General features: G+C 52.2%; 1 protein-coding gene across 2 annotated transcripts; it reads right to left on the bottom strand.

Annotated features, from left to right (window-relative positions):
* Positions 1–1,447: 1,447 nt before the first annotated feature.
* Positions 1,448–26,648, bottom strand: LOC119104520 (trypsin-1). Of its 2 annotated transcripts, none has more exons than XM_037228239.1 (7): positions 26,340–26,648; positions 17,541–17,607; positions 10,074–10,236; positions 8,289–8,497; positions 7,319–7,521; positions 2,677–2,734; positions 1,448–2,264 (listed from the first exon to the last, which is right to left on the bottom strand). In XM_037228239.1, the coding sequence occupies exons 1-7, from the start codon at positions 26,412–26,414 to the stop codon at positions 1,978–1,980; spliced, it is 1,062 nt and encodes a 353-aa protein (XP_037084134.1). In that variant the 5' UTR covers positions 26,415–26,648; the 3' UTR covers positions 1,448–1,977. The 2 variants fall into 2 exon arrangements, with proteins under 2 accessions (XP_037084134.1, XP_037084133.1); XM_037228238.1 differs by lacking the exon at positions 17,541–17,607 and adding an exon at positions 12,770–12,914.
* Positions 26,649–27,557: the final 909 nt, after the last annotated feature.

Below are 27,557 nucleotides of genomic sequence, written 5' to 3'. Positions count from 1 at the left end.
CATGCCGAAAGCTTTTCCTCACGTTTTCACCAAAATTTATTTACGTCACAAATCGTCTGGCTATTGCAAGTTATATTACAAGGTATGTACAAGTCTTCTGGTACTTCTGGCATTATTTTGTTTATGTCATTGTTGGGCTGTGAGCGATCAGTGAGTTCATCAGATCAGATCAGGTGAAAGGTGGGCTCCTAGCCGCATGATCTTGAGTGGCCAGAGAAAATCCGTATTTGACGGCCGCGCAGCGTCCGCAAAGTAACCTCCTGATGACATGTTTTGTATTATCAGACCTCGACAGACCTTGACACAGCGGAGTGCGCACAGAGATACACATGTCTTGAACTCAAGTGACCAGGTTGTGGCAAACAACATCGTGATCAAGGGGCCTGCCGTAAAGTGGAGAGTGCCAAACTGCTTCATTTCAGGCATTTATCCCGCAGATGTGGGACAAAAAGCGATCATGAGAGTATTGTAACACAAAATGATAGGAAAACATAAGCGGAAGGAGACAAGACGTGATAAAAATTTAAAGAAACTTAGCACGTGAGAGGCATCAGTATCGTATCCTGCTGCAGGGGTGTAACAGTTGCTGTGGAGCTTAACACAAGGAGGTAACACTTTAACAGAGCAAGTCATGTTCACCCAAGGAACTTCATTTGAAAACTTAACGAAACGCGGCATACGGGTGAAACTTAACAAACCTGAGTTGTGAATGTTTAAACAATGCTTCATACTTGCACGGCAGACGGACAGACAGACAGACAGACGCGTTTCGATCATCGTTGCTTTGGCAGGAATCACTGATGAGTAGGTCTGCAACCGACTGCCTGCCTATTTCTGCCAATGAACGCACATCAACGGTCTTATGAACAGCGATTCCGACAGAACCCATCGCATATCCCGCAGCATTCCGGCTGGTGTACGCTGTGATCTGCCCTGACAGCGACTGTGGGCGCGCCGGCATCAGGAGGGGCAGATCAGACTGCGAGACATGTGCGGAGCAACAAATTCACGTGCAGTAAATTGACGTGCGATTCACAGAAAACAGGCTTACGTGCAGTAAAATGACGTGTGATTCACAGAAAACTGTGGGCGTGTGAGCACCAGTTCGTTCGCGTCGAGGACGCCGAAATTAAGTGTGTCATCTCCGCTTTCATGCTCGGGTTACAAAGCGAGCCGCCCGTCGTTACGCCCCGCCAACACCGAACATACTTGACATTGGGAGAGTCCGCGGTTGTGCTTCACAATGGGCCGTTTCCGTGCGCAGTAGGGTATGTCTACGCGTACGCGACTAGAGTCAGTGACAATCCAGAGGACGTCAGGTGAGGACTCTCGGAGGACTCTCCGTGAGGACGCGTGAGAGGAACACAAAGGTACGCCGCTACTACGAGCCCTCGCCCGCACGCCCCCCCCCCCCTTCCCCCCCCCCCCCCCCACCCCGCCCTCCCCAGCCTCAGTTCGCTACGCTGACATCCGAGTCAGAACGAATTCACAGTCCACACACTGACCCGCGTTCACTGGTAACGCGCTTCGCAGTCACTCGCAGTTCCCAATTCAATCTTCCTCGCCGGTCATGAAAGACAAACACCGCACATCGGTCCAATTGCCGGACTGCGGTGACCGACTCGCGCGCGACTCGCGTGCGCGACTCACGCGCCTCGCCGGCGCGAGCCCGCGTGCGGTCCTGGACTCGCGTGAGTCTTGGTGGACTGGGGAGTCGGCGAGCTGCGCAGCCTCTGGCCTCGATCCTGCGACAGCGATGACTTTCTGTTTTGGCCCGCTCCCGGCTGCTGGCGGCCGGGCGGAAATGGGTCACAGGCCGTTCTACTTCTCGGCCGTTCCGCCGCCACCGCCGTGCGGTAATTGCCGGCCAGCTGACAGCGGGCGCGAGTCGCCGCCAGCCGCGCGTGGACGCCTCGCTCCAGCCGAGGCCAGGCGCCAACTGGGCGCGTGCGCCAGCTCTGCGGGCGCCAGCGCGCGCTAGCTCCGCCGATGAGAGCGTGCGTTGAGGTCCTGTTGCGTAGCGGCGCGCCGCGCGCGGCCGGCGCCGCCGGCGTTGTCTTCGGAATGCGAGGTGCCCCGCATGACGAAGCGCGCGCTGTTTGCTCGTGCGCTTTGTGGTGCGTGGCGCCTCCGTCTGGGAGTTCTGCGGCCGCAGTAGCAGGAGTCGGGCGTGTTGTGCTCGATCCAGTCGAGATAGTTGGAGACTCGTGTGTACACGCCGGGAAGGCCTGGACGACCACAACCTTGACCCCAGCTCACGATTCCTGCCGGGTGGTGAGATTAGGTCAGACGTGAGATGAAGACAAACGCGCGTGGTGCTTTCGTTGGCGCGGCATGGCGGGGCAGGTTTTCCGGTTGATTTATCTGCGCCGTCGCGGGGACTCGTCAGTGGCAGCGAGAGCATCTGCCGCTCGTGGCAAGATCGTGGATCTCTCCAATCTGGGTTCTCATCAGACGCCATCTGTGACACAGATGCCTAAACCGCCCGTATATGCCTAATTCGAGGCTGATTAGAATCCGTCCCGAAGACCGCCGCTCTTCCGGCGTGGACTGGGGACTAGCTTCGACGTACCTGGCGCTTGACGTGCCTGCCTCAAGCCTCACATCGCGCACAGCGTCCCGGATCAGGGATTCCTCCTCGTGTTTGCGCGTAGGGGCGGTGTCCCCTTTACTTACCAATGATATTAGTCTTCCCGTCCTTGGCCTGCCAGTGCATCGGTCCCCCACTGTCACCCTGCAACGGAAAACTCGTTAGAAACTCGTTAGAAACTCGTTAGAATGTGATAACTCATCGTACTATCTTGTTTACAGCTATGCTGTTGGGAAGGCGACGCCAATTTTCGGGACTTCGTTACGCTTCCGCTGTGCCCTACTCCCACCGGCACTGACTGAATGCCCTTTTTCCTGTGCACTGCTTGGCACAACACACACATGCCGCATTCAAACGCGCCGAACGCCCACTCACGCGTGCGCCTGCGCATAATTGCCTTCATAATTATGTCATTCATTAAGGCAAGCGCACGGACGTCCAGCCACCCTAGGTCGCCCTCGTTCCCAGTCCATTATTAACTGGCCACGACGTGATCCCCCTCCCTCTGGTGCACTGTTTGGTCGGTCCCGGTCGAACTCGATGCCGCGGCCAACAAGTGGGAGTGAAACTCTTCGGTCCATACGCGGCGGGACGGCACCGGGGCCGGGCGACTGGTTTCGTACAGTGCCCGGGTGCATCGTGATCAACCCAGTTGGCGAGCCGATAAGCACACGGTGCCCGGGTGCATCGTGATCAACCCAGTTGGCGAGCCGATCGGGAGGCTGACACGGTGCCCGGGCGCGCAACGATCATCCCAGTTGGCAGAGAGAGAGAGAGAGAGAGAGAGAGAGAGAAAGAGAGAGAGAGAGAGAGAGAGAGAGAGAGAGAGAGAGAGAGAGAGAGAGAGAGAGAGACAGAGAGAGAGAGACAGAGAGACAGGGAGACAGAGAGACAGAGAGACAGAGACAGAGAGACAGAGAGACGGAGAGACGGAGAGACGGAGAGACGGAGAGACAGAGAGAGAGAGAGAGAGAGACAGAGAGAGAGAGAGAGAGAGAGAGAGAGAGAGAGAGAGAGGAGAGTGAGAGAGAGAGAGAGAGAGAGAGAGAGAGAGAGAGAGAGAGAGAGAGAGAGAGAGAGAGAGAGAGAGAGAGAGAGAGAGAGACAGACAGACAGACAGACAGACAGACAGACAGACAGACAGACAGACAGACAGACAGACAGACAGACAGACAGACAGACAGACAGACGACAGACAGACAGAAAGAAGACAGAGAGCGTGACAGACAGAGTGAGAGAGAGGGAGAAAGAGAGACAGAGAGGGAAATAAACAGAGAGAGAGAAAAGAGAGACAGACGGAGAAAGACAGAGACGGAGAAGAGGGAAAGGAGCCCCCGCAGGACGGAGGAAGGACGAAGGTGAAACAACGCCCTATACATAATCTCCTTACATCCTGAATTCTGACTGGACCGCTGCCACCTCAGCGGCGACCACCGGCGCCGTCTCGGTCGCCTCGCGCCCGTTGCCACGTGCGGCCCCGGCTGCCGCGTCGGCGGCGATCGCCGGCGCCGTCTCGGTCGCCCCGCGCTCATCGCCACGTGCCGCCCGGCTGCCGCGTCGGCCGGCGACCACCGGCGCCGTCTCGGTCGCCCCGCGCCCGTTGCCACGTGCGGCCCCGGCTGCCGCGTCGGCGGCGACCACCGGCGCCGTCTCGGTCGCCCCGCGCTCATCGCCACGTGCCGCCCCGGCTGCCGCGTCGGCGGCGACCACCGGCGCCGTCTCGGTCGCCCCGCGCCCGTTGCCACGTGCGGCCCCGGCTGCCGCGTCGGCGGCGACCACCGGCGCCGTCTCGGTCGCCCCGCGCTCATCGCCACGTGCCGCCCCGGCTGCCGCCGGACCAGATCCGCATAACACGGTCACGTCTCGGCGCTCCGGCCGGAGACCGGGACGCGGCCGTGAAAGTTCAGGTTCGTCGCAGTGGCGCACCCAGCAAGAACTGGGCACGTGCCAGTGGCATTTGGAAAAAGTTTGCGTGACGTGCTGTTCTTCTGAGCTGATTATATTTATACGATAGAGACAAATCAACAATTCACTTTTATTTCTGCGGTTAAAAAGCATTTTCTTCAAAGCGTGCAAACAAAAATCGTTACCGCCGAACCGTAGCATCCCTCCTGAGCGCGCCTCTGCCGTGTGGTGCTCCTGAATTTGCATGAGGCAATCTGTCTTCCCGGGGTTTGTATCTGTGAGAGCTGGAGGCACGTGTTTGTATCTGTGAGAGCTGGAGGCACGTCCGGGTCGCACCAGCGTCATTTGCGGAGGTGCTGGCTAATCAGACGCCGCCTCGGATGGGTTTCACTTTTGATTTCTTCTTGATGGCGGCTCGCCGTTGATGGTGTTAGAATTGTGGTCTTCCCAAATTATGGATTTGACAATTTCTAGTTCAGTTCGAATATCCAGTTAGATAGGGTCGATGTGGAATGTTGCCGCACTACTACACAAGTAAGACATGCGTGCAAAAAAGGACGCTACCGAATGACGATTGTAAAAGTAATTTCCCCTCCCTAGGTATATATTAAGTTAATACTTGAGAAAACAGTATATGCTATATGATAAGGCTTATTAATGATAAGGCCTTAAGCTCTTATTTCATCGGAATTATTAGATATTACGCTCAGAACAAGCGGCGCCAATGCACCGGATGGTACCGGATATGGTGCCAATGCACCGGATGGTACTCGATAAGCAAAGCTGTAAGGTGTTGACGTTGTGATGTGCCACGAAAATGATGTGCGTTGGAATACACCATCAATGTTGATTACGAAGTTAACATATATTATATATGAAATGATATGATATGCGTGAAAATTATATGGCCATTGCTCACAGCAGTATGCTAACAGAGTATATCCTATGGCATGCCTCAATGTGTTATGTGGAATATTTTGCATGGAAGAAATGTACGGAACCTACGAACAGTGCCCGCACGTATGTTCGTCGATGTAAAAATCATTGGTGAGGTAGTCCTATGGAACACCCGTCATTAGTAGATGTTCTATTTGATGTATACCGTGGGAAAATGGCAATGGGAGTCAGCCTCTTTCTCCTGCCGATCGATGCACGTATTGTTCAGAATGTGTCCCAATATTCACTCGATATCGTTCCTCCTTTCCTCCTTCCCGCCTGCGTTCCTCGTTTCTACTACCCGTTCCTCCTGGCGTGATGGACGTAGACTATTTTCAGCATATTAGCTCACAGGATATACCACAACGCACCAGACCATCTCACACATTTGTCGGGAGTCAGCATCATTCCATACTTCCATGGAATGAAGGCACGGTTTATTTTCCCTGCGGCTGTCTTCCCCATTGCCTACACCGCTAACCTGCAGTGTCTCTGACATAGGTAGCAGTGCGAGAACTGGAGCGCGTCGGGCTGGGGTGGGAGGCGGTGGGGCGCCGCCAACGTCTGGGAAAATAAAAACAGCAGACCTATCGCCGCACATGGGAAGAGCTGATGTATCCCTTACCCCGAGCGAGCTTCCGCGGTCGTCATCGCAGCCTCTCATTGCATGAGCCAAGGCCGCCCTCTTTCTACACCCGGATTCTGCTGGGCGTGGGGGCGCAGAGGCGTATCTCGCCGTCCTATTTAGGAGGCGAAAACCTTGGTTGATTTGGCAGACTTATTTTTCAACATCTTCCGAAACGCGCACGCCGACGCTTCCTTTTGGGAAGTCGGCTTTGAGACACATTCTGTACTCGGAGTCCCCCCTTGCTATTTCCTGCATCCGCCTCTGCCGTCGTCGCCAATGCCATCTGCACTCGTCGCCGGCGCGTGACATGAAATTTCGCTTTTTCGAGCGGCCATGAGAAATGGGCCAGCAGCCCTGCAGCATCTAGAAAGTCACACCGGGTTCTCCTCAGTGGCATCGCTGAGCACGGCTGTGGTATGGTGTTGGCGGCCGTGGCGGTGGTGCGTGTTTGTGTGGTTGTGTACAGCTTTTGCTTGTTGCGAAATCGGCTGTAAGGTGACGCTGATATGGGATTGAGATGATGGTTAATGAGGGTAATGATGATGATGAAACGTGATGGTTTGATGATGATTCAATTAGGCACAAATCGTATAAGGAAAGGTAGGAGAAAGTCCATTGCCTGAAGTGAAAAGGCCTGTTTCTGAGAAAGAGGAGATAGTTTGTCGACTGCGGCAAGGGGGTGCTTTGCTGTTGTTTTTTATGTTTCATGGCGCGCAGACAGCCGGGGTCATTTCGCGCCCCCGAATGGGGCGATATGCGCAGAGGAAGGGGGGATGCGTGAGCGGAAGACCGTGCGCTGCCGCGTAACATAGGTGGGCAGCGCGTTGGGATTGAAAATAGGACAGGCGACGAAGCATGTTGTATGGACAGAGGACGTGGACACGAAGAATTTATTGGGCCTGGGTCACGCTTCAAGTGATGATGGTGGGTCAGACGGATGGAGCCGACTCGGAGCCACATCGATTCGATTGTGGCCCACCCACCTTCATCTTCAGCTTCACCTTCACCTTCACCTTCACCCTTTCTCTCACTCTCATTCTCACCCTAACCCTAACCCTAACCCTCACCCTCACCCTCACCCTCACCCTCGCCCTCACCCTCACCCTCACCCTCACCCTCACCCTCACCCTCACTCTCACACTCACACCCACCCTAACCCTCATCCTCAGCCTCATTCTCACCCTCACCCTCACCACCACCTTCACCCTCACCCTCATCCTCATCCTCACCCTCACCCTCACCCTCAGCGCTAGCCTCACCTGACAGGCGTCAATCTTTCCCTGCGTGTAGCCGGCACACATCATGTTGCTCGTGATCTCCTCGGCGTCATACTTCAGTGCCCGACACTCGGCGTTGCTGAAGACCGGCAGCAGCACCTCCTGCAGCAGGTTGGCCGTGCTGCCGCCCTCTGACGTCCGGCCCCAGCCTACCACCGTCACCTTCTCGCCCGTGTAGTTGTACCCTGCGGGGGAGACGGTGACGTTAACGTTTGATGATGATGTTGATGTCGTTATGGACATTGAGGTTGATAATTATCTTGTGCCAATGAAACTGCGTGCCCCAGTCAGTGTCTGTATATTTTGTAGGAGACAATGACGTTATGTGCATATACATACATACATGTATATATATATATATATATATATATATATATATATATAATATATGGTATATATATATATATATATGAATCTCTCTCTCTCCTCTCTCTCTCTCTCTCCTCTCTCTCTCTCTCTCTCTCTCTCTCTCTCTCTCTCTCTCTCTCTCTCTCTCTCTCCTCTATCTCTCTCCTTTTATGTACATGTATGTAGGTTGCCATATGTCCGCGCTCATGTAAGCAGTGACGACAAGCGACATGTTCCAATAGACGAAAAACGCTTCACAGTAACACCGTCATTGAGTATAGCTATTTGCTATTTCTGGGGTCATCTTATCCTTCGTGCTCTCACCCCTACCCATTGCAATATTCCCTTACTAACTAGGTCTTTTGGTTTAATGAAATTTCTTGGGGATAGCTGCTCTAGAAATATCTGTAATGGGCAAGAGCAGGCACAGAACCCCCCGGGTCATGCTAAGGTTTCTGCTACTCGGCAAACACAGAAGCACCAGAGCGCCCAGCACTTTTTTCCAATAGTGCTAATGCTCCTGTTCGCGGCAGACACAAAGGCCCCGAGGTCCTCCTAGCGCTGCTTTCTGGTCCTGATGTCACCATTGTGACGTCACTCTTACCCGGTCTTGGCAGGCAGACCGGTCGCATGATCCTGCTGAAGCTGACAGACTCCTTCATGCGCACCAGCGCAATGTCGTTGTTGAACGTCTTGGGGTTGAACTCGGGGTGCTTCAGCCACCACAGCACTTTGATCTTGCGCGTGATGGCTTCGAAGGGCAGGTTTCGGTCGTGCTCTCCCAGCGTCACCTCCACCCTGTTGTGGTTGAGCCTGCCGGATCGGCGTCGGCCATCGGTCAATCATATTTGGCAATGCTTTGGCAGTGGCAAAGCCGGCGTTCAGTAAATGCTCGTTTCCTTGCGACCAATAATATCGCACGGATGCACGGTTTTAAAACACGAGTGTAAAATGTGTAGGGGACATGCAAGCTCATCATTTCGATCGCTTTTCTGTCAAGCCGATCTCATCTATGTGCAAGTGCTTTGCTTTTCCCTCCAGTGTAACTCATGCTCAGATAACATGACATTTCACTTGGGAGCAATTCAAGCCGCGTTTAACAGTTTCCTACTCGTAAAAGCCCTGTGCCATTACACATATCTGTCGATGTGTTTAGGAGAATACACTCTCACTTTCACGTCTGTCTGTGAACGTTAGGGTATCCGGGTGGAGTGGAATACATGGCGTATTTATCTCCTCCATTGGCTTTCCGTCTCAAGCCACTGCGTCAGTATCGCCGCACCGTGAGAATTATTGACAATTCTGGCGCACGCTCGCGTCTGAGGACACGTTTATGGCCTCCGACGTCAGTATTATCCAATAATGCGCAGCGGGGAGGGAAGCGCACTTCAACATCCAGAAGGCAATCGTGCTGGGTTGTTGGCATGCAACCATTAAATTAAGCAACCAATCTGTAGCACATCTGCGTATGAATTCTCTTGTCGTGTTTAAGGAGCTGTGAAACTGATAGCTGTTTGCACTGTTTCATTCCGTTCTGCAAGACGAGCACGCTGTTCTGAGTCCTGCCCAGCACGAGGATTATCCTATTATATATATATATATATATATATATATATATATATATATATATATATATATATATATATATATATATATATACATATATATATATATATATGTACATATATACAGGATTATCCTATTCTATGTCAATGGGAGTAAAAACTAAGCGGCCCACCGGTCTAGGAACAGCTTCCCCCACGCAAGAATGATCAAGCTAATGTATGAAGCATGAACAGGAAGTGAGCTCTGTGACGTCACGCCGCTGGGATCTCCCCGCAACGTTCACAGCCAGATTGCCGAGCAGCGGCTGCAACAGACGCGACAGCTCTCAGCTCCGAAGGCATTAAAGCACTTTCAAATTTCGCAACTGTGACATGCAGTCAGCGCCGCTTTTGCGTCATCAAGGCTTAGCTGACATACGTACTCTCAGAGCCCATTAGCGGTCGAGATCCACAGTCAGGAGCTGAAATGGTCGCGTAGAGCCTACATGCGCTTCAATCCAGGACATAGATTAGTCCGAAGATGGTTTGGGACCGTTGGCCCTCTTGACTTGCTTTGCGCAATGAGTGTGCTAAATTTGAAATTCGCGCCAAAATTGCCCTACATCGTGATTTTGACACGGAAAGCTTTGCTGATATTAATACACTAAAACAGCCTACCGTCTGCTTACGGTGGGCGCCCGTGCTGCGACGCACATTTGAGTAGAGAGCGTATACTTGTTAAGCTCTTCAAACATCATACAACGTACAAAACGAACCTCGTTGCCATCCAGCGAATAGAGCGAAATGCGCCGGCGGCTGGGCCATCTCATAACACTTCTACGTACCCGTTGATGCAGTGTGCGGCCGTGAGCACGTAGCGATCGTTGATGAGACTGCCGCCGCAGTAGAAGCGACCTCTGTATGTCAGCGCCACAGCCCACGGGTATTCGTTGATGCGGGACGGCCGTCCACCGACCACCCGAGTACCTCGGTTGGGAACACCGCACGCTGAAACACGCACGAGACGCCGGTTATGCTGCTGAACTGGTTAAAACTGCTTCAAACCGGTCGCGGGTGCATTTAAAACTGGGCAACCAGACAGCTTGAAAGAACTGGATAAAACTGCATAGAACTAGGTGAAACTTGATAAGTGGTTTGAAGGTAAATGAAGCTGGATGCGTTATCCAAGCTGGACAAAACTGGAAAATGGATGGACGAGACTGAAAAAGCCGAACTACTTGGTGGAGGAACTGTCCTAACTAAAATATTGGCCGCTGGGGTCGTCACGGAGCCGCCTACCGGAATGTTAATGGTGTTTGTGGTGCTCGCAGCATGCAAGCAGCGACATAACGTTGCTTGTTTGCCGCGAACTGAACCGAACTGAACTGAACTGACCTCGCCGCATGAACGGAAAGAACGCCACAGTGGAACATGTCATGGAGCCCGTCACGAAGGCTCCAAGTGAGAGATAAGGACGCATTTCCCCGTGAGGTAACCATGACAGCCAGCTGCTCAGCATATGACGTCACTATGAGCGTGATTATCATCAAGCGTGAGTGAATGCGCTGCAGTGGTGGATGATGAACAGTTTAATGCTGGCACGGTGACCGACACATTGCTGTGATGCAATGAACATTAATGGTGGAGGTGGAAGCGACGCTGAAATGTCTCCCGCATGGAAAGTACAGCATCACTCAAACAACAATGCGACGATGGTGCTTTGTAGAAGACCTGGAAGGCCAAATCTGACGTATGGGTCCAACATATCGAAACATGCAAATTGCAGACAATGCGTAAGTCGAGCGATATTCTTAAAAGACAAAAACGCGGAATACAAAAGCACTTGGAAACTATCCATAAATGGGTGGATGACGGAAGCCAAACCAAACGCAGACGAAACTGGGCGGAGTCAGTAAGCAGAGCACTCTAAACTTCGAAACAGCAGAGAACCTACACACTCAGCCGCACTCGAGTGAATTGTGGCATGACAAGCCAATGGGGGTGATGTGGTCATGACTGTCCGTGTAGAGAAGGCAGCGAGTTTGGATAGAAGCGGCGTACTTTACCCAATCTAGCAAGACACGTGAATCATAGTTAATGTGAGTCACAGCTCACATAGTCACGAAAAAACCTGTGGGTTACCCGGTGCGTCCACACTGATATATGGAGGAAAAGTTACACTCCAAGTTGTCAGTGCTGTCCTCCTTGCAGCAGGATTTAGGACGGAACTCTTCACCAGACAGTCGCAACTTCATCCCACAAAAGTAACGAATTCAGCTGTGATGAATTCAATCGTGAGCATTCGACTGAATTCAACTGTGGACGTGCACCTTTGCCGGCCTGTCCCTATCCAACATCAAACAGCAATGAAAAGGAAACGGCTTCGCAGATTGAGACAGGTCTTCATGCCATAAATCTACGTTCCATCCATAAATGGACAAATGTTTGTTTTAAAGTGGGACCAAGTAAAGAAGATTTCGTTTGGAGCATACATATCTGGCAATTCATGCCGTGCAGGAGCCCAGGTGAGCGATCATTGATCAATGACTTCCAAAGGAGGACTCGCTTATAAGCGAAAACTTAAGAACAGATGCAGCGAGCACATGTAGCATGGTCACTCATGACCATGAGCACAGCTTCAGTTATCGACCTTTAGCAATACTATGCCGCCCAACCACCTTGACTCTTGGTAACTTGAAGGTCGATAGGTGTTAGCATAGAAACTCTGAACTCATAATACCGAAAAACCAGGAGCTGAGGTTGCTTAATCAAATGTAAAGTTCCAGTGCTCCTTCGCGTTGCCTGACGATGATTTACCCTGTGTGCAGCAACCGCATTTAAACGGTGAAATGATTTGTGCGTCCTCCGAATTTGTTAAAAACAAGTAGATTTGTCTACGCTTGACTTTACCTCCAGCCACGAGCTACAAATGCAACGGAGCCAACCCATACGGCGATTAGACCGAGACCACTGAGGTCTAACGATACTGACATCTTGATCATCGAACTTCGTGAAGACTCGTCTAGTTGCAAGCGATCGATACAGGCAACTGGACAACGACGTAGACCACCCGGCAAGCTGACGTCTCAGTGCATTGAACTGCGGCTTCTTGGCAGAACCGTAGCTCCAAAGAGAGAACTACGATTCTGTTCAAACACTACGTAGGACCGTGCAGACAGCAGATCAGTCTGAGAGACGGATCATCCTGGCAGTGAGCACTGCAGCACACTTCTCTGCCATTGCACGCCATCTGTTACAGGCCCATCCGCCATGTAAATGGCTTGTGAAAGCGGATTGCCGCGGGGTGGACCGACATTGGGTATTGTCGAAGCAAACATCAGCTCAAGAACCTGGCCGAGCCTCGCCGGGTGACGTGGCGTGACCTGTTTTGGATAGCTTTACTACACACGGGCATTATGCACAGCAGGTGTGTGTGTGTGTGTGTGTGTGTGTGTGTGTGTGTGTGTGTGTGTGTGTGTGTGTGTGTGTGTGTGTGTGTGTGTGTGTGTGTGTGTGTGTCCGCATAGCGGATGTGCGTTACCTGCAAACTTGTTCTGGCACGTTTCCTCGCATTTGCTTATGTCCGGAGCCTCCGTCGTTGCGGCCGAGGTTTCGTTTTCCTTGGTCTTGTTCTTGTTAAAGAGGGCTTGAAGATCGTCAAAGAGTCCTCTTTGCAGAGCTCCGGCCTGCAAGTACCAGCAGCTCTCCTAAGATGAGGTACTTACAACCGTTGAGTCGGGTTCGTGCGTTCGCTGATTGGTCCGCGCTTGTCGTCATTTCTTTTGCGGCGAGTTATTGGTCCGTCACGGGTTGTAAATCCTTTTCTCGGCCACTGATTGGTCGTCGGCGACGCGATCCGTCGAATGTCTGTGATAGCATGTTGTTGGCGTTCGCATCCGTCATTCTGCAGGCGGTATTTTCAGTCTTGTTCAGTCATACAGATGTCGTCACGTTTGGTCAGATTGTTTTAGCGAAGCAGCGATGTTGGTTTATGTAGGCGTGGTGAACGTGTCGTCGCTGGGAAGTCAAAGTCACATTCACCCAAACTTATACCATGGTCACAACCACCTTCGGTATATTTATGAACGGACAGCGCCGACCAAATTAATCTGCATTATCTGCTGTCTCGCTGCTGTATTTCTTGACAGTGCAATGTAGCGAGCAGGCCCAAATGTCGTGCAGGTGTCGGTCCTGCTCCCTTGAGTCTGTTCTTTTATTCATGCGATTTCGATGCCGAAGGAGTACATGGACGCGCTACATAAGTTTCAGGCTCACCGAACCAGGAGACCGAGAAAGCACACCTTGGGTTGATACCTTAAGGGGATGTTTTTCCAGCTTTACAAAGTACCGCCGTATCCCATCATCGTCAGGTCAACCAATCCTTGATCTGATAATGTCGAAAGGGCATTTTTCCCTTCGTCAGTCGTTACGTGCTTGCATATGGTCACATCAAATATTGACCTGGGTTGAAATCGATCGGGCCAATCACAACATTTTGTGACATCACGGTTTTTCTCCAAAACAGGCAGAAAGTCTTGTTCCAATCAGCAGCTTTTTAAGCCCAACAACTACTGCGCAACAGAAACATTGCTACAGCTGTATTTTGTTTGTGGCTGTAACAGCATGGACTAAAACGTTCACACAATGAAAGCACGAGCAGTGTGTACTCTCCTCTATAAAGCACACGTTAAGTTTAAATTGCAACGTAGTTGTTTCAGCCCGCAGGGAAACTGTAGGCAAGCACAAAGGATCAAATGTGTCACGGAAATACGCCTCAGCTATTCGGCTTCCACGTACTTGACCCAAAAGCAGCTTCCAAGCAGCTTCCCTTTTAAAGGCGTCGCCGTTATTGGGGGGTACTATAAACCACACCTGAGAACCGGATACATTCTCATCATCGACGGCCAACCGCGATTTGCACTGATGACGCTTCCTTTCACTCCGGCCGTGCTTTGGCGGCGATTTGGACGAGCGCGCCGCCTCGTCGCCGGCGTCATCGCCACGCAACCCCGCCGTTCCCACGGGAGCCGGAGCCCCTGACGGGAAAACAAGACGACCCAAGCGGAAGCGTGACCTGATGGGGCTGTGTATCGCCGCGCTCGAGTGCCCCGGCACGAGGGACGTGCCGTAACGGTATGCTGGTCACGGCGCTAGAGGGATTGGCGGCTGGCGGTGGGCCACGTGCACGTCCGGCACGTCGGCACGGCACGTCGGCACGGCACGTCGGCACGGCACGGCACGTACACGTCCGGCAGCAAGGCTGGCTTAGGGCTTCAGGATCCAGCAGTGTTACGCATATTTCACCTCTTCCATCCAGGATTGGTTTTCCACGATTTTCCGGCAGGCAGCCTTGGGCTCAGGACTGAATACATGTCAATGTCTGGTGTCCGTGTGTAGTGTCTAGTGTCCCTAGTGCCTGACATCCGTAGACACGTAACTTCTTGCCATAAGTCAGTGAGTGAAGCTGAATATGGCATATGAAGTCCCCTAACTGGGCAGATCAGTCACGAAGGCAATGAGATGACCTGATGGCTCGCGGGTCAGCGGACAATTACGATGCTTCAGCACGCGATGAGCACATTTGTTGGCCGTGACCGGCGCCGACGGTCGAAACGTGGTAATCTGGGCCTCTACAGCACTTGTGCCCGGTGCCGCTTCAGCGGGGTTATTGACGACTCTGGTTTGAGGCTAATAGTGTCGCCTCACATCCCGGCTCCGAGCAACATTTCATACCGACTTCCATTCAGACAGACAACAACCAAACAGACAACAATCGAAAGCGGGCTGACTCCAACGACGTCGATGCTGATTTAACCCGAAACCCAGCGCGGCCCAGCAGGCGCGAAGAGGGCTGAGTGCGATCGTCGTTAGCCAGCACCGGATGCTGCACCTGGTGGAGAAAGTGCGCCTCCGCCGCCACCCGTCTCGAACGACCGTCTCCACCCCGTCCAAGGTCCGGCGTCGGCTCCGGGACCGCCACGGGCGGTGTTCCGGTCACTTTCACTGCTCGCCACCTGCTTGGAGAGCGGCCGGCGTCGCCTGATGACCTTCGCGCTCCGACACAGACGGCGGCGGCGTGAAGGTGAGGGGTCGGCGCCCCGCCGTCTGTCCAGCCTCGCCGTGCCGAGGCTGGACAGGCGCAGCGGGGAGAGAAAGAGGTGGTGAGGGCGGTGGGGCGGCAGTTGCGGCTGGCGGGAGACGCCAAGGGTAGACAGACGAGGCGGGGAGAGGGAGAGGTGGTGAGGGCGGTGGGGCAGCAGCTGCGGGCGGCGGGGGAAGCCAAGGGTAGACACACGAGGCGGGGAGAAGAAGAGGTGACGAGGGCGGTGGGGCGGCAGTTGCGGGCGGCGGGAGACGCCAAGGGTAGACAGACTAGGCGGGGACAGGGAGCGGTGGCGAGGGCGGTGGGGCAGCAGCTGCGGGCGGCGGGGGAAGCCAAGGGTAGACAGACTAGGCGGGGAGAGGGAGCGGTGGCGAGGGCGGTGGGGCAGCAGCTGCGGGCGGCGGGAGACCGGGTGGAAGCGGTTTCGATTTGAAAGGTGGATGGGGAGACCAACGGTTGGAAAAGTTAAGGTCGCTTTGAGTACAGATGCTGGTTAAAACAAGCGCCTTCTGATGGAACAAGCTTTCAGTCAACCCAGTCTCGATGACGGCTGGGACGTAAACAGTACTGCCCTTCACACTACTTCATTCAACCGACAGAGAAAAGAGACCTGTGCGAGGCAACACTTGTGCGAAGGCTAATTGCAAGCCTGAGGGTGTTGAGATGTCGCTAGCTCGCTGGTTGCGGATGATATGGACGGTGGCGGTTGATCTCCATGACTAGCTGATCCCGGCGAGCGTACCAGCGACTTTACACATTGTTCGGCAGGACTTTGGTTCTTCCGATGTTGCAATTGCCATTGCAGCACTTCATTTTTGAATACATTCTTGACCTTTTACTTTCGTAAATCCATCTGTTGCACGGACAGCGAAGAAGCCCAATCAAACGTGGCCCAAATCGTCATCAAGCGAAAGGTGTTCGTTCCACTCCGCGCCGCGAAAACTCGCTAATGACGCGACATGGAACTGACTTTTCTGCATTTCTTATTTAGCAGCATTTTCCAGGTCATGCTTCACTTCAGAGGCCTCGAAAGCCAGCCAAACCATTTGAAACAGCGTCGTAAGGTTCAAGCTTGAGTTCGCTGTTGTTCTTATGGCGCTCAGCAATTGCATGGAGCTAGCAGTGCATCCAAGAAGATACGGGGGCTCTTCTCCCTTCATACAACGCTCTTGCCTGCACTTTCAACTGGAGGCTGCTTAACTTCATTTTGGGACTGCGCCCACCCCATAGCAAAGCCACACAAACACCCTTGCGTTCACCTGCCGCCCGGAAGCCGAGCAGCCTTCCAGTCTCCCGGCTGAACGGCGCGGCACCCACCTAAACCCGCGACCGAACCGCTCCCCGGCCGGAGCCGTGGTCGTAAACGCTGCGTCGTATGCAGTTACGACGCCTTGCGACACCCGCCGCCCGGAAGGCGACCACGCCGTGGCGTTTATTGCGAGACGGTCGATTCATGGGGCTCCTCTCGGCAGCCCGCTCCAAGGCCCGAGCGCGTTGCATAACGCGAGCGCGTGTGGACGCGACAAGAGCGCGTGGTGACGGCTCGCGGGCGCGTGCTGTGCCTGGGGCGAGCCTGTCACCTCATTCTCGCAATGCGTGCGCCGCGGACGCGGCAGGCTGCAGCAGGCAGGAGCGGGGGAGCGTGACCGCCTTTCCTTTCCGCGTTCTGACGTGGCCTGGAGGGAGGTGGTATGGGATCTCGGCAGGAGTTGGCCCCACTTCCCACGGAGTGCACTTCTGAGCCGGTGACAAGATGATTGCCACACCGCAGTAAACATTCATCATATGCACCATGCAGCAGATGGTGCCATGGGAACGTTACCGTATGGTTCAGTAAAACCGTCCCTCAGGAAAAGCTCTAACAGAATTGCATGCAATGGATGTTCTCTTCTGCGCAGAAAGCGCGTCCCTGCAATACCGTGCAGCGATGCCATTCATTGCTTATCATTTCAGTTCATTCCAAACTCAGTGCTTCAACCGCCTCGTATTTCCAGGCTTCTTCCGGAGATTGGGATGACGAACCGCAACCGTGGCTGCAGCTGTGGTCGCAGTACATCAGGCGCCGTCGAATCCAGCTCAGGTGCAAGCATTCCAAGGTTTGGAGACGTGTCCAGTGGGGAGAGAAGAAAGTCCACTAGTGCTGAGATTAGAAACTGCGGCCTCCGTATCCAGAGAGCACGCCGCCCCTCCCAGCGCCACACGCACTTACCGCAGTTGCACCGCTTCGGCGGTTCGTAGCGCCTCTCCCCGAACAGTGTATCCCAGCCCATTGCTGCCTGAAAGGTCAGGTCAAGTCACCAGTCAGGTCAGGTCAGGTCAGGTCCGTTGGAAGTGTTCGTGAACGGGTCTTGTTGTGGAACAGTCACGGTCCGGTCACAGATCGTGAAGAACACGAAACAAGACACACAGTCTAACACAGAACACAGTCGAACACGCGTCGAACACAGGTAAAATCAGAGGCGGACTGCTTCTGCTAACAACTACTTTGGCTGAATTCATGCAGGACTTGGCCGATCAACGTTCTGGAGACCCACCAAAGAGGAAACGCACATGCGAGCACTGAACCGCTCCAGACGGTTTTCCAGCATCCGCAAATGATACTCTATATGCACGCGATGCTCTGAAACAAAATCATGCCGGGCACCACAAAGTCATGTTACTTTTCCTAACAAAGGCTTCAGGCTTCAGTAAGCTATGTTGGCTACCCAGTAGACTTTAATATCTCACAGCAGAGTAGCCATGACTGCGTTCCACGTCAGGCAAATAACACCACGCGCCACGGCAGTATAACGGAACTCCTTGCTGTGACGCCATCCATTCGAATTTCTGGCACACAATGACAAAAACGTTAAGGATGTGGGAACCGGGAGCAAGATAGGCTGCTACTCCGCAACTTTGGGTGAATGTGAGAAGAGTCTTATGACCTATGAAGTAACAAAATGGGTTCACAGTGTCACGAAAAGCGATTCTGAACATCCTCAACTTTTACACAGTTTCAGCATCCGTGGCAAACACGCATCACGAGCATCCAGACTCGAAAATAACAGCGTAAGTGCAGCTGGTTCAACTTACTTATATCCAATGAGAAGTGAATGGCATTTCGTTTCAGCCTTCCGCTAGTCTATGCCAGCAATTTCACCTTTAACGATCATATGTGCTGGGACAAGCATGGGAGCATGATAGATTCACGCTCTGGTTCAGTTAAGCTCTAAGAAAAATCAAGGCGTTGTCCAACTTGAGAGTGTTCTTTAAAAGGGAAGTACATTGGCGCTCGGCACAAGTTACGTCCGGTTTACTGATTCCAAAACTGTAAGGAGTCGTCATGGATGCTGAAACTATATAGAAGTTGAGGCCGTTCAGAATCGGTTTTCGAGACATTGTAAACCCATTGTGTTGCTTCACGGGTCATAGGACTCATGCCGCATTCATGTCGCATTAATGCACCACGTCCAAATCTGACTGAGCCGGGGTAGGACGTCTTCCCTATCATAACTTCCCTCTCTTCACCAGCTCGCTGCCCTTCTCTTTGTTCCTTTTCCTTCACTCTCACTTTTTCCTCTCTTCGTTTCCGCCCGTCTCCCTTACCCCTCCCTGTCCCCGTCTCTCTCCCTCTCTCCTATCCTCCGCCACCTCTCCCTCCCTCCCCAGATCACTAGAGCAGTCCGTTAGCCTCCAGTGCTAACCCAAAGCCAATCCGGCGCCTGACGCCACTTCACGGCACAAAAGCCACAGCCGCCAGCGAGATCCGCTGCCGCGATCGTGAGCCGACTTTACGAACTATCAGGCTGACGTCCCCCTGGGGACCGGCAGAACTACGTAACTGCTCTTGTAGGCGGCGCCAGTTACGTTACTCTTGCGGTGCACTCCGCCCATCATGACGAAATGTCATCCCTGCATCTCATCACTCTTTGGAAACCAGGTGTGCTTAGCTACGTCAGGCGTACAGGTGCTTTATTCCCGATTGCACGTGGTTCCTATATTCGACGAGTGCTTCTACAGATGGCCTTTAATGATAGGTCAAGGAGAGCAGCTAAAAATGCGGTGGCACGCGCTTATTTGCCTTACAAAAAAGGGAAGTGCATAAATAGCACTTATCGATTTGACAATTGGAGCCATTTTGAGGTGACTTGTAATCTGAGACAACACGAGTCACGATGGCTTAGTTTGTGCGAAATCGGTATATGTGTAGGAGCATCTTTCAAAGAAGTTGCAACGAGCGCATTCCTTCACCCGGATAAACCGCATACCCGATAAGCGCTTTCCTTTCTCAGGACTGAACGAACCTAGAAGAGCTCCAAGAACCAAGATCAAGGCGTTCTCAGGAAGGGGTAGGCAGCTGAGTGCGGCAGACTTCAACCCGACCGCCGCAAGTGTTCCCCATGAGCCTGCTGCTGCTGTTGCGGTTGATCAAGCGTGCAGAGAACTGTGGGATCCTCACACGAATCGCGTGCGAAACCCGGACCCGGTATGTGTACACGGATGCGTCAGACGTGGGGTTCACGTGGGAGGTATGGTCAGCTTAAATCGGTGTTATACAGCAGGATTCATACATCAGGTACATGACGATGTTGCAGCCAACGAAGCGGGTTGTTCTGGGGAATGGCTTTGCACGAGAGATTCATTTCGGTTTCGCTTGTATAAAATTTGAGGAGTGTTGTGCGATTGAAAAGGTACAGAGATGGAGATACACAGAAGGGGAGAGAAAGGGAATACAGTCAGAATATGACTAGCTTGCTATGGCTATTGATACCACCCTCATGACATTGAACTCATCCAGCATATTTGAATGTTGGGGTTGCGACTTGAATATATTTATTTGGGGGGCATGCCATAAACACTTTGTACAAACATATCAATGGACTGAGTTCCGATGAGAGTACTTCAAGGCATCATTCCGAACAGATAGCAATTCGCGAAGTTTGATCACATTGCGTTTAAACATGTGTTGGTTTCTGTGCTTCGGCACAGACGAAACTGAAAGTCAACTTGTTGACCTTCGTAAGTTTGCCCACATTCGTTATTGCCAAATCATACTATCGCACGATTCTGGACGAAAAAAACTTGCGTAAAACGAAGCAAAAACAGACAAGTCACGTTCCGTCATCTGTCTGCACTTTCTCTCCGCGAGATCACAAAGATGCGTTGACAAAAAGCGGAGGGCAAAATTGATGGGCCAAGTTCAAGTTACCTAACATCAGTGGTGTGTCAAAACGCTATCAAGTTCAAATCTGGGTGAGTGTAGGTCACGTGCACCGATTTCAACTGCGAAGTTTGAATTTCGTTTCCGCGTTGGCAACATCTGCTGGCCCATTTCTTCACCGGTCCACCAAGAAGCGGGTTATATTTACACATCAGCTGATGATCACGCTTGCGGATGATTTTGTCTGGATACGTCGCGTGATTGTCTGTCATGTCATTTCTGTGGGGAACGAAAATAATGCTACTTTTCCCCGGGAGCGCGGGAACTAACGAATAGTCGGGAGGCCCAGACTCTGCTCCCCACCAATAGTCGGGAGGCCCAGACTCTGCTTGAACCCGTTCTGCCTCGCAGCGTCGCAGAGCCAATGGCAAATGTTTGCATTGTGTATCGCGCGGTGGCGCGTGGTGACTGCAGCAATGGTTTTCAACTAGAGCACTCAAGCTGCGTGACAAAATGGCCCAGAGAAAGGGCTCTAGAATGGCCTCGTGGTGGCCCGGAGAGAGGCCTCTAAAGTGGTCTCGTGGTGGCCCGGAGAGAGGCCTCTAAAGTGATTTCGTGGTGGCCCGGAAAGGAGGCTCTAGAAGTGGCCACGTGGTGGCGTGGAGAGAGGGCTCTAAGGTATCAGGATGGGTTATCAGCGATGTGATAATGCGAGTCACAATATCTGCTGGAGAGACCCAAGTGCCGTAATTCAATACAAATTATTTCGACAATCATTGAAGCAGCTGGCTGGCAATTTTATCCAGCAAGCATTTCATACACAATGCGCTATAATTTAAAAAGCAGTGTTCCACCGGTCCAGCTTGGTGCGCATCGGAAATGGAGCGCATTGTACAGAGTCTGCCACCACCATTCTACATTATGACGCTCTCAAGTAAACATGCGTGGCTGGAGAATTTGATCGCGCACAATAAGTTCAACCAGCCGCGTCCCGCACCAACCGTATTTCTGCATTCAGTTGACACAAGCGAGCAAACGAGCGATTTTTGTGCTCCACGTGCGCATGCGCCTACAGCGTCTTCCGCGGGCCGCTGCGGGCGCTCTCCACATTTAGGCCAGCCGGGCAGAGTCTATTGTTCAGAGTTTGGTGCGCGTGGGAGCCGACGCCAACAGCGGCGTCCACAGACCAGCGGTTCTCAAATCTCGTCGAGGCACGTGGGGTGGCGGCGGCAGCCTTAGACCGCGAGGACTCTGTCGGTATGCCGAAGCGCTGTTCCGCTTGTGAACATTGGTCGTGTTAACTGTTGCGCTGGTGTGCACATGCGCATGCAGATTGCGTTCCGAAAAAAATCCATTGGTTTTGGTGTGCACATGGCTCGTCTGTTTTCTATCCGGATGTAAGGAGTCTTGTTTGTACACAAGCCGATCTAGTCAAAACGTGGCCTTGAACATTATTGCATAAACCAATGTCGTGAGCGTGGGTGACATTGCATTTCCTATTGCGTCAATTTAACTCCTCATGATAAACCGGCTAGGGAAATGAATCCGCGACAAAATAATTGGGTGCGTTATTTCGGTGTTATATCTGTATTTTCTAGGTGGCGTAATGTTTGAAATGGCCATGAATCAGGGACACATAGGTTATAACTGGCGTCTCTTGTATTCATGGTACATGGTTAAATCGGTTCATTGAAGTAGAACAATTTATGTACAAAGATCAGGATGAATGCAACAAAATTCGGTCAATGAGTAACGTAAAACTAATTTTGTCGTTCAAACCATCCGCAATGCATGTAGTGTCGTCTTTGCAGTTGGTAGCACAAGATCCTACAGAAGGAAGCAGTCGGGGATTCGCGTAACTCCAGTTTCCATCACAGGGGTGGTTTGAAAACCACTGACCGCTCTTGGCAGCTTTTCTCGAACGGAAAACTAGACCAAAATTAATCAGCGACAACTGATTACTCTATCCAGTGTGGAAAGGAGACGGGACGACCAATCATGCATCTGTCATCTAATAGTAAAATGGCGAAGCGTGGCTGTCACCAAGCGAGACTGTCGGAAGGCAATGCGAGTCTAACACATCTAACGGTTGAATTTACGTGAACATCCCTTAACTGGGCACATGTGGAGAAAAATAAATGCCGCTTCCGCAGCTTCCCGACCTGATGAGGTAAAAATCTGAACTGCTCTCATCTCCCCGTATGTTTTGCACGCGACATACACATCTGAGCTCTGGCGGCGGAGGAGAGCACCTGACAGACGTGTGTAAGCCTGACAAACGTGACAGGCAAGACAAACGTGACAAGCGTGACAGCATCCTGCCATCCCTGCTGAATATTATGCGGCGGGCGACCTTCCCAGCATGTCTGCCCGTGAGCTCGGTCGGCACGTGCGTTATGTACGCGAGGACCCGCAAAAGGGAAGCCGCGTGGATGGCGGCTGAAGAGTGAGGGAGGGGGGAGGGGTAGACGAAGATGACAACGAGTTGAAGACGGAGAGAAGGAGAGGCGAGAGAGAGAGAGAGAGAGAGAGAGAGAGAGAGAGAGAGAGAGAGAGAGAGAGAGAGAGAGAGAGGAGGGAGAGAGAAAGAGGGAGAGCGAGAGATGAGAGAGAGAGAGAAAGGGAGAGTAGAAAACCATCGAAGAGATCGAAAGAGAACAGAAAAAGGCGGAAGGAGGGAGTGATACAGAAATGGAGAAAGGATAATGGAGAGGTCGGTTAAAATAGACTGAATGGAAGGGGTTAGAGTGTGACCGAGAAAGAGGGACGAAGAAAGAGAGGGATGGATGGGAGAGAGAGAATGAGGGGGGAAACGTAAAGGTGAATCGTAATTGCAGCAGCCTGATGATCACAGCTAATGTAACGCCAAATTTTGCGTCTTCTTATGGCAAATGGTTGCGGCGTTTGGACGGACCCAACACTTCCTCTTACATTCGGAGATGCAAGTATACGACGTAATGACGTCATTACAACGGTACCCAAGACGCAACTTGGAGCCAGTTAATTAAACGCGTCTCTAATTAGCCCACTCTAATCAAAGCTCGGTGAACTTCCACAATGGCATAACTGCCTCTCCACAAGCGCTGTAAACAGCCGATGACTGCCGCAGCCGTTCGTGCAGGAATGTGTGCAGTTTCCGCCCTCTGCAGTCGACGCTCCTCCACATTATTGGCGCACTTTAAATGACGCCCGCAGGCGGATCTTCAAACAATTCTTGGCCGGGAGTAACTGGTCGCCGCGCGACGTAACGTAGCGCATGACGCTCTAGGCGCACGAAACACCGACCCCACGGACAATCAAGCCACCCTCCTTCCGGGACACGGCAGGCACCCATCCAATATACGGGATGTACCCAAAAGTAGGATCAAGCCTAGCATTTTAAACTTTGTTTCTACGCTGCAAGAGAAATATTTCGAAATTGTGTGCAAGGCACACCTCCCCTGGTCTTTGTATTCCCTTAACCCATATCCCCTTAACCCCGTTAAGAGGAATATGGGGTGCACATTGACCCCGTTGTCACCCGTTGCCTTTGCATGTCTGCGCTCCCGGTCGTCACATTCTGCTGCGCTCGTCTGCAACAGATGCCGAAGCCGGATCTGGGTGTTCTGGATCTGGGTAATCCCCGGTGTTCAGCGATAATCTCTGGGGACATCCGCTCACACTGCTGCTCAATTGAGCGAAGCTAGTGATCCTGGCGTGGTGTAACTGGAGCCGACGCATCGCGGGGCGACTTTAACTCTTCGAACGCCCCTACACACACACACTCACATCCAAGCTTTCGACGCCGTCCCTGTGGCTGGCAGCGAGCCCGAGTCCGCCTGCTGCAGAGTGTGGGTCGCTGCAGTGGAGCGCGATAGCCCGCGGGCGACGTAACTGCACCCATGACACCTGACGGGTCCCGTTCGCTGCGCGACCCGCAGCGCGACCTCCGGCTCCGCTGATCGGGGTGCGGCCCGCCTCGTCAACGCGTGATGAGGCCCAGCCCGAGACAAGAGCTGGCTGATGAAGCGGTACGGAAGCCGTAGCATGGCACGTGTCTCGAATGTAGATTTAGTACAAGCATGTGATGTAGCTGCTGAGGCACTCTGGTGGGTTGGGTTGTATCAGCATCATCATGCCGATAATGAGAGAGCCCGATGTGTGGTAGTGCATATAGATGAAACCTTTCGTGGGGAAGTGCATAGACTTGTCAATCGCTAAAAATGCTGCTGCTGCCAAGCATGACGAACACGAGAGAAACTTGGGCATGATCTGCGGGTCTGATCAAAAGGCGGTTAAATATGTCCCACCTGGTAAGTTACCCTATAATCTGCGGCTTATTTCAGAACAACTCGGACCTGTTATGATTCCCGTGGCGGATTCATGACCCGAAAACCCCAACTTGGGCGACTACTTGACTCCAGTGACGATGATTGGCAGTTTTCGCGCGCTTCGGCCTCAAAGGCCATTTCACGCCGTCTGTGTTCACTCTCTATGATCACCGCTCTATTAAGAGTGGGGCCGCCATGACGTGACCGTTGACTACTGCTTCACAGCGGAAGTCGTCACCGAGTCGCCTCCTGCAAAACCCCAAAACAAATGTTTCGGCATTTTTCTGGCTCAGAAACTGATTCTCGTGCGTAATTTGTTGAAAAACTTGCTCTCGCACGTAATTGGCTCACAAAGTGTTACGCCAGCACGGCTGCAGAGGCGTATTTAGGTTGAGATAGACGGCTCTAACCTTGACCCTGAGAGCAGCCGGGCTCAATCAATCATGATAGACGTCATGATTTGCACAACGTGGGAGAATAGCCTTTTGATCCCCTGGTTGGGCCCAACGAAGGGTAATTAGGATATAAGCGATCTGATCTCAGGCGGGATAATGAGTAAAAAACTGAGTGGGAAATAAATAGATAAATAAGTAAATAGGAAATGCAGACTGACCTTTTTACAACACCCTTTCAGGCCCATGTTTTCCTCTGGAACTCTTGAGACCTTATATTTGTGTATATAGCCCAACGGCCCAATATTTGTTTCGCATAGCCCCATAGATCTCGCAACTTCTTCTCAGTCGCCAAAGGCCAATGTGCATGTCCATAGGGAAATGCCATAGGGCTGGCACCACTCCGACACATAAACAAATGCACATACCGTCAGCACCATAGTCCCGCAAAAAAGAGGACACGGAGGAACTATATCGATGGATCTATATATCTATAGTTCTCTGGCGAGCTTTCGTGCTATTTCCTTAAAGCCCCTTATGGGTGTTGGTTCCCTGTTCATTTGTCTGTTCTCGAGCGGATATTTAGTGATGCTTTTTGAAAGATAAGTTCTGATTAAAATTTGGGTCAGGGTGTTGTTTTCCATTCAGTTTGGGGTCTCCAGTCATCGACTTTGAACAAAAATTGACCAAGTTTTAAAAAACTGTTTTTTTCATTTTTGAGTGCAGGTATAGCTTTTCTTCCATGCTCGTCCTCTCAACTTATTTTGCAAAACTGCACCCTAGGATTAAGTGCGGTTAAATTTTGGCACTGAGATTCGTACTAACACCATTTGCGTGCAACCTAATAGTTTGTGGCACTCTCAGGTATGCTGCTTCTTTATTTCCCGAGAAATATCCCGTATCGCGGCACAGGGTTTCGTAGATAAGCCATTCTTAGAGCATGCATTTATTGCATGCGACGACAAGCGACTTCTTTTAACTTGATTTTAACACCCTGGGGAGCATCCACGACATGAAATCTTCGATCAGAAGCCTGCATTTCTTCGACACTTATTAGGTTCCACATATTTGAAAATTAAAAACAAACGGTGCGATAGACTTACAATATACAACGCAAGGTTTTCAAAGCCCATAATCCTCGATTCCAGTGGAGGGGCCAACCTTACCTCAGTTCTGTGAGCGCACATCACCAACACAACTATTGCACTACCCGTCACGACCACCCAGCTTCGCGACCTCATTGTAGCTCGTGTTCTTGGCACAAGAGTTTGTCTCACAGACCGCTCACTTCAAATGCACCGCGACACCGCGCTCTTATTTGGAATCTCTCAGGCTGAGGTGCACGTTCGTCCGCTCCCAATTTCCCCGCAACGGAGGCGCCCGGCGCGTTTTCAACTCTCCGGAGCAGGGGAGCCGGGCGGCCGTCGCACGCGCTCCGTCGTTGCGGCGAGTACGGCGCAGCGGCGGCGACTGAGCGCGCGCCACTGGCAGCCCGCGTCTCATCGAAAGTGAGAACTCTGTGTAACGGAGAGCCGGCCAACTGGGCGATAAAATTAGGCCTTGGAACCCTCTGAGGAGTTGAACGCGCGGGAGGCAGGTGCGCACTCCCATGGCGTCTTTTAGCGTTAGATGCAGGTAGGCGTCATGTCATCGAACAGCATTGGGATCTGAAAGAGATCGACAGCATTAGTGAGCATTCGTTGGTAACACGCATGACATGCAGCCATTGGATAATTTTTGCCGTTCAAGCGAATGCATTTGAGAGAGAAAATTGGCAGAATCGCCCAGCTGTAGAGCATTCAGTGCCACGTCAAAATGAATGACTATTTCGGGCTGGCTATGATAGCATGCAAGCATAACTGTCAATCCTTTATGATACATATAAGGTGGGCAGCGTATGAATCCAGGCTGCTTATAAATTCCTCAACTTATCGGCTGTTCAAAAACTCCCCAGACATCATGGAGGCAGGCGGTGGGAACTATCGGGGAAAAGGCACGGTCCGGCGCTTTTTAACGTGGCTCCGTTGATAATATTCACTGACCACCGGGCTTTATGCTCACGATTGTCTGCGGGGGTCAGTTTGACCTCTCCATTCGGACCTCAAAATCAACTGGACCGATTTCACCGCTTAGCGGCTGAAAAAGGCTGAAAGCAGCTGCAGTGACCGTTGAGGTGTCATATGCCTCTTAACATGCACATAGTCGAAACATATCCCAGTGGCATGGGTGGCATATTATGTGTTCATGATCACGACACGTCTAAAGAGTACATCGCACTGCCGGTTTCGTCAGGAATCTAAGGAATGATGCACGCTCTCTGGTGGCATCTTTTGTCAGCGACTGAGACATGACTTTCCCACCAGGAAAGCACGTGCTATCTCTGG

This window comes from Pollicipes pollicipes, unplaced genomic scaffold (genome assembly GCF_011947565.3).
Source record: "Pollicipes pollicipes isolate AB1234 unplaced genomic scaffold, Ppol_2.1 Scaffold_6052;HRSCAF=7182_pilon_pilon_pilon, whole genome shotgun sequence".
NCBI classification, from domain to species: Eukaryota; Metazoa; Arthropoda; class Thecostraca; order Pollicipedomorpha; family Pollicipedidae; genus Pollicipes; species Pollicipes pollicipes.
The sequence above is the reverse complement of the archived record's forward strand: the minus strand, read 5'-3'. Positions and strand labels throughout refer to the sequence as shown.